This window comes from Elaeis guineensis, chromosome 14 (assembly GCF_000442705.2).
Source record: "Elaeis guineensis isolate ETL-2024a chromosome 14, EG11, whole genome shotgun sequence".
Taxonomy (NCBI): domain Eukaryota; kingdom Viridiplantae; phylum Streptophyta; class Magnoliopsida; order Arecales; family Arecaceae; genus Elaeis; species Elaeis guineensis.
The window spans coordinates 41,808,159-41,823,294 of NC_026006.2; the positions used below are offsets into that span (position 1 = coordinate 41,808,159).

Sequence of the window (15,136 nt, forward strand, 5' to 3'; positions counted from 1 at the left end):
GACTTTATAAAGCTACTGATTAAAAAAAAAAAAAAAGGAGAAGACACTGTGATGATCTTTATTATATTTTATTTAGTTTAGTTATTTTTCTAAAAATCTATTTGGACGGTTGGATCTAAAATTCTATAAGATTCATAAGTTGGATCAGTATAATCAGCAAAATTAAGCTGGGCTGATCTATTTTTATAAATACCTAGAGTACCTTTCAAATGAGCTGACTAGAGTCGTATAGGAAAAAAAAAAGATTTTAGTAGATTTCTCGTGAATATAACCTTTTGAGTGGGTTGGACCATTCTACTCTAAAGGCATTCTCGATATTTATGCATATGGTCGAGTCCAATCTAATTTTATTGGTTGTAATAGTCTAACTCACGAATCTTATAAGATTTTGGACTTCACCGTTTCAATAAATCTTAAAATAGAAACTCTATCGAGCTTGAAATAAGATATTATTATTATTATTATTATTATTATTATTATTATTATTATTATTATTATTATTATTTATTTTTATCAGATCCCACCGACCACTCAATCAGGACTTTAATGTCAAATAGATGAATGAATGATGATGTTTATTATTTTTATTTACTTTGATAGCAGATAATATGTGTTGAGCTTGGATAAGCAATTTTTTGTGGTAATATGAAAAAGAGAGATTGGACAAGTCGTTTTATAATCCTCGCGAGCAAGGAAGTTAAATGTCGAGTTATCATTGCTTCAAATCTTTTTCTTCATTAATATGTTGGACCAGCAGCATCAAAAAAAATTATTGCCCACGTTGCATGCATCTTAGGGTAGTGCGCACAGCCAATTATAACCACTGATTTGTATAAACCTCATTCATTAGACATGCATGCATCTCAATACACCACGTAACAGTTTGTAGCTGTGATTGGGTTATCTGATCTTCGCCTATGCAGCCAATCAGAACTGCCAGTCCAAACTTCATTCACCGAGCATCCTATCTTTTGTATGAATCAGCCACACGGCACACGCAGCGTGGGCGATAATTTCCTGCGGCGGGTTTTGCCACCCGTCCGCATTAATGTCCAAAAGATACCATCTACACGAATATTCCTTCCCTCAGGCGTCGCCTCCTCCCGTATCAAATTCCCCGTGCGCACGGCCATATCCACCCGTCCCCAGCTTCCAAATCAACCTGAAGAAAGCGACGCCATATAACTCACCCGTCCTTCCCACGGCAATTCCACAATGCTCAAGGCACCATGCGAAGGTGACGTGGCATCACTGCCGATCCAAATAGTCCTTCCCATTGGACGGCAAGATCAGTCCGGACCACATCAGTCATATCATACGGACGGCCATTATAAAACACCAATCGATCACTGTGTTCGTTGACCACGTGACAAAACTCTCTCCGCCTCTCGTCTACTCGCCCTCTCCTCTCTCTAGAAGGGCTCTCAAATAGAGCCAAAGAAAACAGAGCTCTCGAATCAACTAAAACAGCAAAGAAAAGCTATAAAATCTCCCTAAATTTATTTGTACGTATTATTGTGAATGGAAGAAGAGTCGTTGCTACCAGCATCTCTCCACTCACAACGCTCGAATGCTCTTCCTTTGTCTTCCTCCCTCTCCTCCGAGATCGCAGATCCTTTGCTCCCCTCCACCTCCGACCTAGCGTCGACGTCATGGCCCCGCCGGAAGTCGCCCCTCTACCGCGCCCGCACCGCCCCTGCCATGGCCGTGGTGCGCGATCTCCTCCCCCGCAAACCCGACTCCTCCAAGCCCCCCAACTTCGGCTCCGCCGGCTCCATCCTCAAGTACTCCTCCGTTCTTCTTCTCGTCTACTTGTCCCTCGGGGTACTGGTCTATTCCATGAGCCCCCAGGGCTTCTCGGGCGTCGAGACCCACCCCGCCGTCGACGCCCTCTATTTCTGCATCGTCACCCTATGCACCATCGGCTACGGCGATATTTACCCCCTCACCCCCGCCACCAAGGCCTTCTCCTGCGTCTTCGTCCTCGTCGGCTTCGGCGTCATCGACGTCCTCCTCTCCGGTGCTGTCAATTACGTCCTCGACGTCCAGGAGAATTTGATTCTTGAGGGTGCCCGTGCCGGGGCCGGCGTCGGCGCCGCCAGCTACGTCTTCGATGCCGAGAAGGGGCGGATGAGGATCCGGATGAAGGTCGCGCTCGCGATCGGCGTCGTCCTGCTATGCGTCGGGGCGGGCACGCTGGCTCTGTACCTGGTGGAGGATCTTGACTGGATGGACTCGCTGTATCTGTCGGTGATGTCGGTGACGACCGTCGGGTATGGGGACCGGGCATTCAAGACGCTGCCGGGGAGGGTTTTCGCTTCCGTCTGGCTGTTGGTGTCGACCGTGGCGGTGGCGAGGGCGTTTCTGTACCTGGCGGAGGCCAGGATCGATAAGCGGCACCGGAGGATCGCCAAGTGGGTGCTGCACAGGGATCTGACCGTCGAGGATTTGCTCGCCGCTGATCTTAATCAAAATGGTTTCATCAGGTGGGTGCATTTTAACTCTGTTCTTTTACCCCTAATTAATTTTAGTTCATCTTCATTAAATTTGCTTAATATAGTTTGAATGCCAGAATATAATCAGTTTTCCATGAAATATAGTGCATACAAACCTCTATCAATAGTTTTTTTTTTTTTTTTTTTCAGAGAAAAAAAGTGTTACTTTGTAGACAATTGATTTACATGCTTGATTAGGTTGCCTAATTAAGGTATGGAAAATAATCCTATAACTGTAGAGAGCTCAAGTATAGAAATGAATCTCAATGATCTTGGAGAGATAAAAAGGCAAATGCTTGACTTGGTTGCCTAATACTCTCCCTTAAGTTAACATGTGTAGAGTAGAAAACACCCAGCTTGTCTATTATCATGTGAAATTGAACTTCACCGAGTGCCTTTGTGAAGATATTTGCAAGTTGAAGTTGAAATGAAATAAAGAAAATGCTGGTGATACCATTTTGTAATTTTTCTCAAAAAAAAAAAAGCCTATTTAATCGATGTATTGGATCCTCTCATTAAACATTAGGTTGGCTTTGATATGCATGGCTGCTTGGTTATCACAATGGAATTGCATCTAGGGATGGCAAAATCAACCCGACCCGATGGGTATGCACCCTATCCAAATCTGGTCAAATTCGAAAAATAGTGTTTGATCGGGTTTGGGTAAAACCCGAAAACTATAGTACGGGTATGGGTAGGATATGGGTAGTGTTGTTTTCTACCCAAATCTGAATCTGAATCCGACCCCAACCCGAACCTACGGATATGGGTAATACCAAAACCCATACCCAAATATATATGCTTATAATTCTGTTTTGATAATTCTGTTTTGGTTGATAATATGTATAAAATTATTTTTATTATTTATATGTTCTATGTTGAATTGTAATTCTATTTCTATGTTTGATTTTTATAAATCTGGATTTATAAATTATGTTTTATGTTGAATTGATAATTTTGATTTGTTTGATAATATGCATAAAATTATTTTGATTGTTTATTTTTTTTGGGTATGGGATAGGCATGGGGCGAGTATGGGTTGGGTATGAGGAAATGTGTTATCCGTGGGTATCCCCGAACCCGTTAGGTATGGAGATAGGTATCTCTTTTTTTATCCGATCGGGTATCGAGTAGGATTTGGGTATAGGGTATTAAGTTCGGATTTGAGGATATGTAGTACAATACCCGATCCAAATCCTATCAATTGCCATCCCTAGTTGCATCAACCATATGTGAGTAATATTAAGATCCAATGTGATGTATCCTAACTATAGTTCGCTGAACTGGTCAGAATTGGACAATTCAGGACATGCCAAACCATACCGATAGCTAACTGGTGTGGTTTGAACATCCAATTCGGATGCTAGCGAAAACAGAGTGAGAAAGAAGGAAAGAGAGGAAGGAGAGATGCGGGAAGAGAGAGAGAGATAGAGAAAGGGGAGAAGGAAGGGAAAAGGAAGGAGAGAGGAGGCGGTGAGGCCGCTGGATGGCCCAAAAACTCTCCGAGATGGCTGCGGGTTTGAAACAGGGGCGATGCCCCTGTTTCATCATCTTTTTTTAAAAAGATGATAAATAGTGAAGTTATTGTCTTCACTTAACCCGACAAATCTATTGTCAGCTTCACTATTTATCGTCCTTTTTAAAAAAGATGTTGAAATAGGGGTGTCACCCCTATTTCGATCCCATGGCCATCGTGGGGAGTTTTTGGATCGTCCGATGGCCACGACGGCCACCTGGTGGCCTTCCTACTATCTTTTCCTCCTTCCTCTTTACTCTCTTCCTCCTGTCTCTCTCTATCTTTCTTTGCTCTCATTTTCTCTCGCGGAAGATCAAAGAGCCCGGAAGGCCTCAGCGGCCGTCCGACAGCCTCCATGGCCCTCCGATGGCCACCACCAGCATCTTCACCTGCCTCCCTTTCCCTCCCTCTCTCTTTCTCTTTCTTTTCCTTTTCGGTTCATTCCTTGTTTCCGTATTGATTTGGATCCAATATGGTTCGGTATGGAGATGTACTAACTTGTACCACCGACCGACCGACACGGGATCTGGTTTTGAGTCGGTGATCCTTGATCCTATCTATACAATTTTGTATGTGTTGTGAGCCATAACATGGTGTTTGTGCAAAATATACTAATTGGAGCAAAATTACAATAGAAAAATAAGAATATTCCTTTGAGGTGATTACACAAATCAAGCTGAGGCACATAAATCTTGCTCTTTTTAAGGAGATTCAAGCTCTCTATAGTTGGCAAAGTCCACGAATTGATATAGCAGACCTCTTTGATTTGTCTCCTTCAGAATACAACAGCTCAATTGGATCATTGTATTACTCAAAGCCAACTTTGCATAAGAGATTGAGCCCAAAGCTTGACTAAGAGAACACCTTTCTTTGGCTAGAGAACTCTCAAGTTTGTTGATATGTCCGATGAGAATGTGTTGTATCATGGGTGTTAGAGACTAATGTGAGGGGTCTATTCATAGGCTCATGGAGCCTTTCTCAGTTAATATGATTCATTATTAGCCAAAGTAATGGGTTGGTGGGTTGAGAGGATGATAAATTTTTTGTTACACCAAAAAAAATAGACCTTTAATACATGAATAGTGAGAGTAGTGGGAGAGTGTGTGATAAATATTCCCTTACAAAAATAATAGGAATAATCGACCCTTTTATCACATGAATAGTGGAGTCAATACGTGACCCCCCATGTATATGAGTAATGATGTCCAAGCATGAGACTCCTATCCATTCATATTCTCCCCACTATGTCAAAATTCATTAACAAATTATTCTCATTTTAATATTGAAATGTACCAACACATGGTACTCTACTTCAATAGAAGAGCAAGAGGCCATGCTTTGTTTTTTACTTTGGCATGAGATGGGATCGTTGCCAAGGAAAGTAAGATTTTAATACAACTGGTTGTTGAATGCCTAGTCATAGGATATCTAACCCGATTCGAATTTGCATAGGCTAAAAGTTGTAAATTGGAATTTCAAGACTGTAAAATCCCTTGAGATGGTGAAACCTTCAAGTATTGCAAGACTTGATGAGCATAATTAAGATTGGCATGACAATGTTGGCACATTAATTGACTTGAGATATGATCTATATAGAGGATGTCTAGGTGAGTGACTGTGAGATAAATCAATCACAAAACAAGTCGTCTATATGGGCCAGGATCAGAAAATAATTGTCTAGTATTATTGGTTAGATGGTAGTATTTCTCAATTGGATAAGCTGCTAGTTTGGAGCCAAGAAACTCAAACTTAGAAAGAAGGTCCAGATTGTATTTCTCTCTCAGTAAGCAAAATGTTATCATGAGATCGGGCAATCTCAGTGTCTAGGAAATCCTTCAATAGGTCAAGATCCTTGATGTGAAACTGCTACTGTGGAAAAAACAGTTAAGAGAAGCAATGGTAGAGGCATTATTCTTTGTAGCAATGACATCATCCACATAAACAAGAATTACAACAGACATGCCACCCTTATTAAAGGTAAAGAGGGAGTGGTTGACATAAGATTGGTGAAATCCTGCTTGGTGAAGAACTCGAGCAAACTTCTCGAGTCAATTATGAGAAGCTTGCTTAAGATCATAGAGTGACTTTTGTAGCTTACAGACTTGAGTCTCTTGCTTGCATGCAAGGCTAGGAGGTAATTTCTTGTAGACTTCTTCATGGAGATCTTTATAAAAAAGGCATTGTTCACATCGAGTTGGTGGAGTTGCCATTTCTTTGCAGAAGCAATTGCAATAAGGCAGTGAACTGTAGGCAAATGTCTCATGATAATCAAGGCCTTTAGGTTGTATCAAACCTTTGGCTACAGGGTGAGCCTTGTATTTGTCGATGGTGCCTTAGCTCGGTATTTTATTTTGTAAACTTATTTGTACCCAATAGGATGCTTATCGAGTGGAAGAAATACGATGTTCTAGGTGTCATAAACTCATGAGCATATAGCTCAGTAGCCATTGGCATCCCTCCCATTTTTCTATTGGAAAGCCTTGTTGTAAGTATTTGGTTCAACATGAGAGGTAATAGAAGAGAGAGAAGCAATCTGGAATAAGAAAAAATTGGAATCAGGAATATAGTGAGAGATGGGACATGGCTTACCAGTTGGAGGAGCACTTAAATGTTATAGTGATGGACTAGTTGATGCAATTGGGCTTTTTTGAATAATGGAGGTAGAAATATCATCTTTCAAATAAGGTGGTTTCTTGGTGGGACACATGGAGTGACGCGTGGGGGAGTGGGTTCGGTGGGTGCAATTGGTTGAATAGATCATATGGCTAGTTCTAATGGTGGTGTACCAATATCTGGTATTGAGGAATTATCTCTTGGAGGAGATAGAGATGTAGTAGGTTGGGTAGGTGCAATTAGTTGAATAGACTGTACTGTTGGTTTTAATGGTGGTATATCAGGATCTGGTGTTTAGGAAGTATCTCTTGGAGGAGATGGGGATGTGGCGGTTGGCTATTCTTGAACAATGTTATCAAGAGGTGTAATGTGAAGGTGCTATAATAAGCAATGGGAAAAGGTATGATGACATGATTTTCTTGATCATTGTCAAGCATGGTGGCAAAGGACAAATCGTTCTCATAGAAAATTATATCATGAATTGAAAAAACTTCATGTGTTTCCAAGTCATAGATTAAATATCTTTGCTGTCCTTCAGGATAACCAACAAAGGCATATTGATGAGATTAGGGGTCAAACAAGGTGGCATAATTGCATGCTGGTACTTGGCAGGCTGCAAAACCATGCATGATAGGCATGACAATCACTGGCATGGCATGGCACCACATCTACCATGCTGACATTCTAGGTGTGCCAATTACTAGTATAACATGGCACATGCTAATTTTAGGGTAGCATGATATAGGAACAAATAAGGTTTGCCATACTATACTGAACTGGGCAGTATGGGGTGTACCATACCATATCGGTATACTTGGTATGCATAATCAGCCCCATAACAATACAGTAACAGTATGACATCGGTGCGGGGCCCTATATCGAGACGACATACCTTGGGGTACAAAGCTGTTAAAATCTTGTTTTCATTTTCCCCTCACTTCACAATATGGAGATTAAGAGAACCTATAGTTGTTTTTCTACTTTCAAGCAGCTTGGGATTATGACGATCCTGTTTAGAATGTTCAAAATGAAACCCAGCACTAATAGTAACAAGAACGTATTGGAAGAAATGAAAAAAATTGATAGGAGGGGTCAATCTTTATAAGATCAAAAGTGGCATCAGGTTTTTCTGATTGTAACTACACCCTGGTATGAGGATGGACAAATATGCACATTGATAATGATTGAGATAAAGTAATCTGCTTTGACTACCTGTCTTCAACATACCCAAGGCTCCAACATCCTCAGCCATTATCTTCATCAGTGTTTTAAAAGGTGGCTATCGTATGCAGGTGGTTAGGGCATTGCATAGCCTTTTGGTATGTGAGCTACATATGCAGTTAGTATTTTTTTTTAATTATTTAAAAATATTATTAAATATTATAAAAAATAGTGATAGTACTAATCTTTTAGATAAACAATAGCAAAGTTAATAACAATAATAACTAATAGTCACTGCTTATAGTTAGTATTTAATACCTAATAGCAATATATATAGCATATTTGACATATTAGCAATCATTAAAGATACCTATTTCTAGCTAGCTCCAAACACATTCAATCTAATCATCAGCTTGAACTAGCTCCATCCACATGGCTCATATAAGAGTGGGCCACATATGTGTCCCCAAAATGCTAAGCAAGTCATGTAAATGGATGCATAATGGTAAGTGAACCATCTTTCAGCTCGCACATAGTTTGATTGCAAATGAGCAATGTGCACAATTAGAGAACTGCATCCATGTATGTGGTTCCATATTCTGTATTATGAACCAGTAATCTTCATTTTTATCTCCTCTTACCTCCTAATCCTCTTCTTTCTTTTTAAGAGAATGATGTATCAAAAGATGCATGACAGGGAATCATATCCAGCTTGTGTTGTGTTTGCAGCCTTGGTCCAATCAAAGTTGAGCAAAGAGGTTCTTGATTTCTGATTAATATTTTATTGATTTTCAAATTCATTATTTGACTTAATTTTAGGATTTAGGTTCCAAGTTAGTGTTCTATAGTATAGTTTTTGTAACTATGAATTGTATCTTAAGTCAAAATTACAAAATACTCCATACCTAGTTGCAAGCTTAACAGTAGGAATCTTCCACTTGGGGTGGCACATTTGCTTCAAAATATCCTTGGAAACTCATCCTTGCACGCACTTCCTAAGTGTTTCTTGTTATTATTATTATTATTGTTATTATTTAGTGAGGGCCACTTCTGCATGCTTGTGCTTCTGCACACACATCTGATTTTGGTAACTAAGTTAGAAAGTTAAATTTCGAAATCCTTGGTAATTTTGGATGTTATAGTTGTTTGCGAGATTTTATGTACTATCACATGGTCACATTTTGTTTTCTATAGCAGACTCTATGTTCCTTCTTTAGATGAACTTGTCTTCCTTTCCCCTAGATTTTTAGGCTCCTCCTCTTCTTCCCCTGCTTTTTTTCCCTTTAATTATGTTTGAACCATAAAGATTATGTTCTTGTCTTGAAAACACATCAAGGATACACTAAGACATGAATACCCCAAATATTTGGGAGTTCAAACCTTGTTATTTCTTCCTTGAGAGGCATGCTGTTATGGAACCTTTCCACACCCTTCTATTTATCAAGATCAATGCAAATCAATATTGCAATAACTAACTAAGGCAGTATATGGATTTAAATTTTCTATTCCTTACTATTAAGATCAAGATAACCTTTGGGTGTGAGAAATAAAGTGATATTTCTCTACCTAGGGCTCTTATTGGTCTTGTGTTGATTTTATTTCTTCCCCTAGTCTTTAGAGAATGAAGAATAAATTACATTTGATGTCATTTGTGTATGACACTAGTGAAAAATTCTAGCCATTGGATGTGACATTGACCTTTTCAATAAGCTGAACTATATTTTTTTGTATTCTAGTCCATTTTGTGTCATCTGGTTTGGTATCAGTTACAGAGATTTTATTGGTTGCTGAAATTATGGAGGAATACTTTGGGCAGTAATATAAAAGTTTGTTTATATAAACTTGGTATAGGAAAATGTAAATTAAGTAGGCATAATTGAATTGACAACCAAATAAAGTCGTAAAGGAACATATTGAAATATATATTACCTCTATTATTTAATAGAATAATAAGTTGATGCAGGTTCTGCAATATATGTGGAATAAAATGCATGAAAAACGTAATCTTGGGAAGTGTTCTGGGGTTGCCAAATGCTAGTAAAGCTTTAGTAGAGAGCAATTAAAGGAGTATGTTAAAAGAATTATGATTGTTTGACTAGGTAAATGCTAATAAGATGAGAAACTAGAAAAGAGTATGTTTGATAAACTAGGAAAGTTGGAGTGTAGTGCAGAAACAGAAGCCTTAGGTTGATGGTGATTTGATTTAAGTTAGTCACCTGGGAGGGTGGGGGGCGGTTTGAGTTGTAAAGCAGGTGACCCGGATGAGTTGGTAGTGAAAGCCATGGAAGGCTGCAGACATTGGAAAGAGAGGGAATACATAAGCCAAGCTACTTATACTAATGAAATCCAATTCAACCATGGATTTAGCTTCTTCCATGAATAAGTTAAGAAAATGAAGACGAGTTAATGACAAGTATGTGAATACATTATGTTATCTTGCAAATTTGATGCCCATTTTTAAAGGTCATTTGCTTTTAACTTTACAAGCTTTTTCATGAAATAACAACTGCATGTTCCTTAATTTTGTGCTGGGCTATTGAAAATGGGAGCTCAGTAGGTTGCCAGTAATGCATGGACTTTGCAGGATATGTAACCTGCATTTTGGCTTTTGGTCATGCAATCCAAGACTGAAACAAGTGCTTGCTCTGTGTCTCACTAATTTTGAGTTCAAATCTTGCCAAATTTTCAGTCACTCATATATTTTGATGAACGTACTGAGTTTGATGACTATATGGTTAATATAAAATGAATGCTTAGAGGGTTGTAGGATGGTATAATATTCGATGACTGATGGGATTTTATGCAATTCTTTCTCTGTATATTAGGTGACCTGTGGAAGTTGTTTATATTGTACTGAACACAGGCATCAAAACAATTTCATTTTTATTCCATCTTCATCTGTTCTCTCCTGTTATCTAGACTATTTCGATCTGAAAAAATTATGAATAAAGTGCTCTTTGCTCCTTCCTTGTTCCTGTTAGTGCTACATTTTTATTCTCAACCTCTAATATCAGATTTGTTAGAGAAAAGATGGAAAGATAATCTCTATGTCTAATCATGTGTTGATTGTTAAATTGTTCATATCATATCATGGGAATACTTGCACTTGCTATCTTGAGAGTTGCCTTTGGCTTCTCAATCTGGGATGCCGCTTGAACTAAAATGAAAAAGTATAACTGGTGTGGCCATATCTTCTTCTCACCTAACTGTGCTGATGATTAGGTAGATCCTTTTTCTTTCATCAGCGACTTCATATAAAATAAATTTCCAGGATAAGATGAGTGAAATTTGATTGAGTTTATTTTCTAGTTAGAGAATTTACAATACCTGATTGAAAACAGGCTGTGTCAAACTTGGCATACTCATTTTGCAACCTAACTTATAGAAAATATGTAGATCCAAACAATACAACTCATCGGCAGCTGCTATGCATTCATTTATGGTGCCTTTGATGTTGCACAGTCCTATCATGTCTGTTTTGATGTTTCAGTAAATCAGAGTTTGTGATATACAAGCTCAAGGAGATGGGGAAGATTGGAGAGAAAGACATTCTGCAAATCTGCAACCAGTTCCACAAGCTTGACCCCATCAACAGTGGGAAGATAACCCTCCTTGATCTACTGAATTCTTCCAGATGACCCCGGAGGAGATGTTTCCCCAGGTACAGCTCCAGCTGAGCAACAGCATTTGTCTCTCTACAAAGAACTGAGGGCAAATCCCTTTTTCCTTTTCACCCTAATGCAATTTTAGGATAAACAAGTATACAACTGTAAATAGAATGATAATTCTTCTTTCTTTCACTCTATTTTTTCAAGAAGAAAAATGTTGCAGGACTTAAGGTTACACAGATGATGCTTCTTTTCATTCTTAACCATTGCCAAGAGCTTAGTCAAATACAATCCTCATGTCATAAACCAACACAACTTCATAATCAAGTGAACCAAGTCTTTGGTGCTAGATTCTTGTCCAAAGATTGGAAGTCTCCCCTTTTTGTAACTTTTCCTTGTAAAAGGAAAATAATAATCATTTATCTGGTTCATTGGACATTTAATTGACTCAAGGAAGGGAGAGGTTGTCTCAACACTTTGGAAAAGTTAACTACTTTCCTATGATATTTGTATTACCATTTGGATATTTAAGGAGGAGAGCAGTTTAGGAGGCGAAACAAATGACTTTGAGGCTCATAGATGACAAGTACCCATGAGGTCATAACAAGTCATCTTTTTTTTTTTTGTTCCTTTGGTAGAAAAATGGACAAGTGTGGTTCTTCCCCAAATTAATTTATGAAAAAAATTAGATATAAACAAGTTGTCTTCTTTTCCATCAGGGTAAACAAACAAGTTTTGTTGCATGCCAGTAGATGATGGTGGATGATTTAATCTAAGAAGTTGCTATCTTCCTGACTTGAATTGATGTAAAGTCTCCTCTCGTGGAATGGTAGTGATTGAGATGACTCTAACAATTGGTGAAGAAAGGCTAGCAATTTGAGACATGATGAGTATCACAGGTTGCTAACACAACAATAACAATCTTCATCACATTTTTTAGGTGCTTGTTTTGTGAAATTGTTATGACCTATCTTATATGCAGGTCTTGCTTTTATGTTGCTTTGCCATGGTGAAATGAAGCAGTGAATCTAAATCTGAGGTTGAAGGACTTTTATCACTTGGTTGAGAATCAAATGTTCTCTTCAGGTGCCCAATTCCAGTGGATATGGAAAAGTGCTGGTGCTGTTGAGAATATCATTCTTTTGGTGGAAGTTGGTATGAGCCAACTTGCCTTGCAAATATTTCTTAGTTGACAGAGATATTCTTCTACAACATCGTATTCATTGTGATCTCTGTCCACACTCAGTAGAGGATCTCCAACACATTTTTATTTGTCCCTTTGCAAATCAATGTTGGTATGGGCTGCATGATTTAGTGAATACAGGGTTCATCCCTTCATCTTTGCAGGCTTTAATTATATTTGTGGCTCAAGCTGGGATAGAGAAAAATATTCAAGCTCTTTACTCTTACATGGCTTATCTGCTGTAGTTTGCTAGAAACAAAAGGGTGTTTCAAATGAATTTCTAACTGTATAGGATATATTAAAAATGGTATCTGCATTCTATGGGGATTTATTTCACCATTAAAGGGACACTTTCGCTGTTAGGTCAAGGAACTGGACCAATTCTTCTTGGCAACAACCAATTCAATTTTCTATTATTAGCTGGGTGGCTCCTCACCTTGGAAAAGTGAAAGTGAACTTTGATGGCGCTAAAATAGGTGAAAAGGCTACCTCAGTTTGTGTGTTAAGAGATAATGAAAGGCATATAATCTGGGCAGCCGGTCAGCAACTACCTAGTTCATCTTTTTTTATCCTTGCAGAGTTGATGGGAGCATGGATGGGATTATACAATGCAGTTCAAATGTCCATTTTGATAAGCTGTGGCTGGAAGCAGACTCTTTTTCTATTATAATTCGGCTTTCTGATGTATCTGATTGCAGATTACTCCAAGACCCACTACTAAAAGACATTGTCGGCTGGATAGCTACAACCAATATGATCTCCATTTCACATATACAGCATGAAGACAACAAGGTAATCGATTGGATGGTAGGAAAGCCTTTTGAAGGAGATTTGGTAATTCACTCAAATTAGCCATTGCCTGGTGATTTGAATCAACTCCTTTTGGCCGATACTTATGGGGTCGGATACATGAGATCGGCTTAATTTTCTTTTTGGTTTAGAGGAAGCTAGTTAATCTTTTTGGTTTGCATGTGGATGTAATTGTATTTATAACTGACATATGGTTCTTCAGAACCCTCAGTTGCAAAAAGAAAAAAAAGACAGGAAGAAAAAAAAAGAGAGCAGTGAATCTATAGCCTTTTTCTAATAAAAGAAAATCATTACAATCTCAACAAACTTATGCCTATATCGGTAAAATCTCTATCTTTTCAGTCAATTATCTTCCAATTCTTTTGACAAGTGGCCATGAGCAATTTTGTGGATTTGTTAAAGTAATGAAGAATATAGATTTATTAAATCCAAAAGGAAATACAAACAAATTAGGAGGAGTTGGGGCTTAGAATGGAAATGAGAATAAGTGACTCCTATTCTAACAGTTAAGTTGAGGAAAATTTCATTCCAATTTCGATTCTAGGGCAAAATGAAATAAGCCCAATCCTCTAAAACACAATCCCAATTCTCTCCTAAGGATTCAAATCTTCATTTCGATTTCAATCATTAATCAAATGCTTCGGGAGATATGGCCATTCCGATTCCTATTTCAATCCATTCGATTTCGATTTTGGTCATGAACCTAAAACCCCTTAGATGATTTAGGGGATTTGCATAGAAAAATTACTAATACTTCTTGAGAGAATGAAATTGTATCCGAGAATCATAAGCCAAGCCTAGTTGTTGAACGAGGTTTTAAGCTTGTTTTGGAGTCATTTTTTCAAGGCATCACATGTTTTGGTATCCCTTGCATGTTATGGAGGGCTCACGCAAAACTTTTGGTTTACTTCTTGGGCAGAGATTTCTAGTATTTTGGGCTTGTGAAACGAGTGTACTGATTTGATCCTTGTGCTGGCCTATTTTTCTCCCTTTAAAATATTGCTCTTACACCTTTTTTGGATGGAAGGAAATGGATAGAAAAGAGAACATGAGAGAATTGAGTTTCTCTTATTTGTTTAGAAAACCAAGGAAGAACTAAAGAGAAAGTAAGAGAAACAAAGAGAGCTATTATTAGATAGCTTTAAATTTTTAATAATTTAAATATTTTTCTGGATTTTTGTTCAGGATTTTCAAGGGCTTTTCAGCTGGTGTTTGCCATTCTAATTGAAAAGCTCAAACACTAAAGCATAAGGGACTCTTTGTTAATCGTTATTTTACTTCAGCACATGATGTGTTAATGCAACTCTACGTGCATTTGTACTCTCTCTATAATTAGGGGAGCATTGTTGGACTTGCTGGCTTTTGGGCTAAATACAACATGCACATGTTCGTGAATTGACATGTATTGACACGAGTGTGATATATATGATTTACTTATTACAGAACTTTTCTAAAGTATTTCAGATTTATTTCACGTTATAAGAGCTACTAGCTATTGGCGGCTCTTTAATAGATTGACTTGTTAGGCTAGTCTTCGGCAATCCACAATATCTCTTCCCAAGGTATAATAGCTGGCTCTCATAATAGCTGTCCATATACTTAGCTCATACCAGCTATTATGACTTTAACATTGAACTGGAGATTATTGCATATGGGCATTTATAGATAAAGCCTAATGCTCAAAGGCTCAATATTGCCATGCTTCGAATCCAGCATTCAGGTCTAGCATGCGACAGAGTAGTATCAGAAT

The 15,136-nt window shown here is 38.3% G+C and overlaps 1 protein-coding gene across 7 annotated transcripts; it reads left to right on the plus strand.

The window, feature by feature from the left end:
* Positions 1-1,354: 1,354 nt before the first annotated feature.
* Positions 1,355-13,688, plus strand: LOC105057896 (two-pore potassium channel 5). 7 transcript variants are annotated; one of them, XR_012136881.1, is made up of 6 exons: positions 1,356-2,486; positions 11,276-11,446; positions 12,113-12,292; positions 12,376-12,548; positions 12,940-13,052; positions 13,155-13,688. XR_012136881.1 is itself a non-coding variant. In XM_073248735.1 (3 exons), exons 1-2 carry the CDS (start codon positions 1,522-1,524, stop codon positions 11,421-11,423), a joined length of 1,113 nt encoding a protein of 370 aa, XP_073104836.1. In that variant the 5' UTR covers positions 1,355-1,521; the 3' UTR covers positions 11,424-11,446; positions 13,155-13,688. The 7 variants fall into 7 exon arrangements, 3 of the variants coding, with proteins under 3 accessions (XP_073104836.1, XP_019710364.1, XP_010938913.1); XR_012136880.1 differs by having other exon boundaries at positions 12,940-13,688; XR_012136882.1 differs by lacking the exon at positions 12,940-13,052.
* Positions 13,689-15,136: the final 1,448 nt, after the last annotated feature.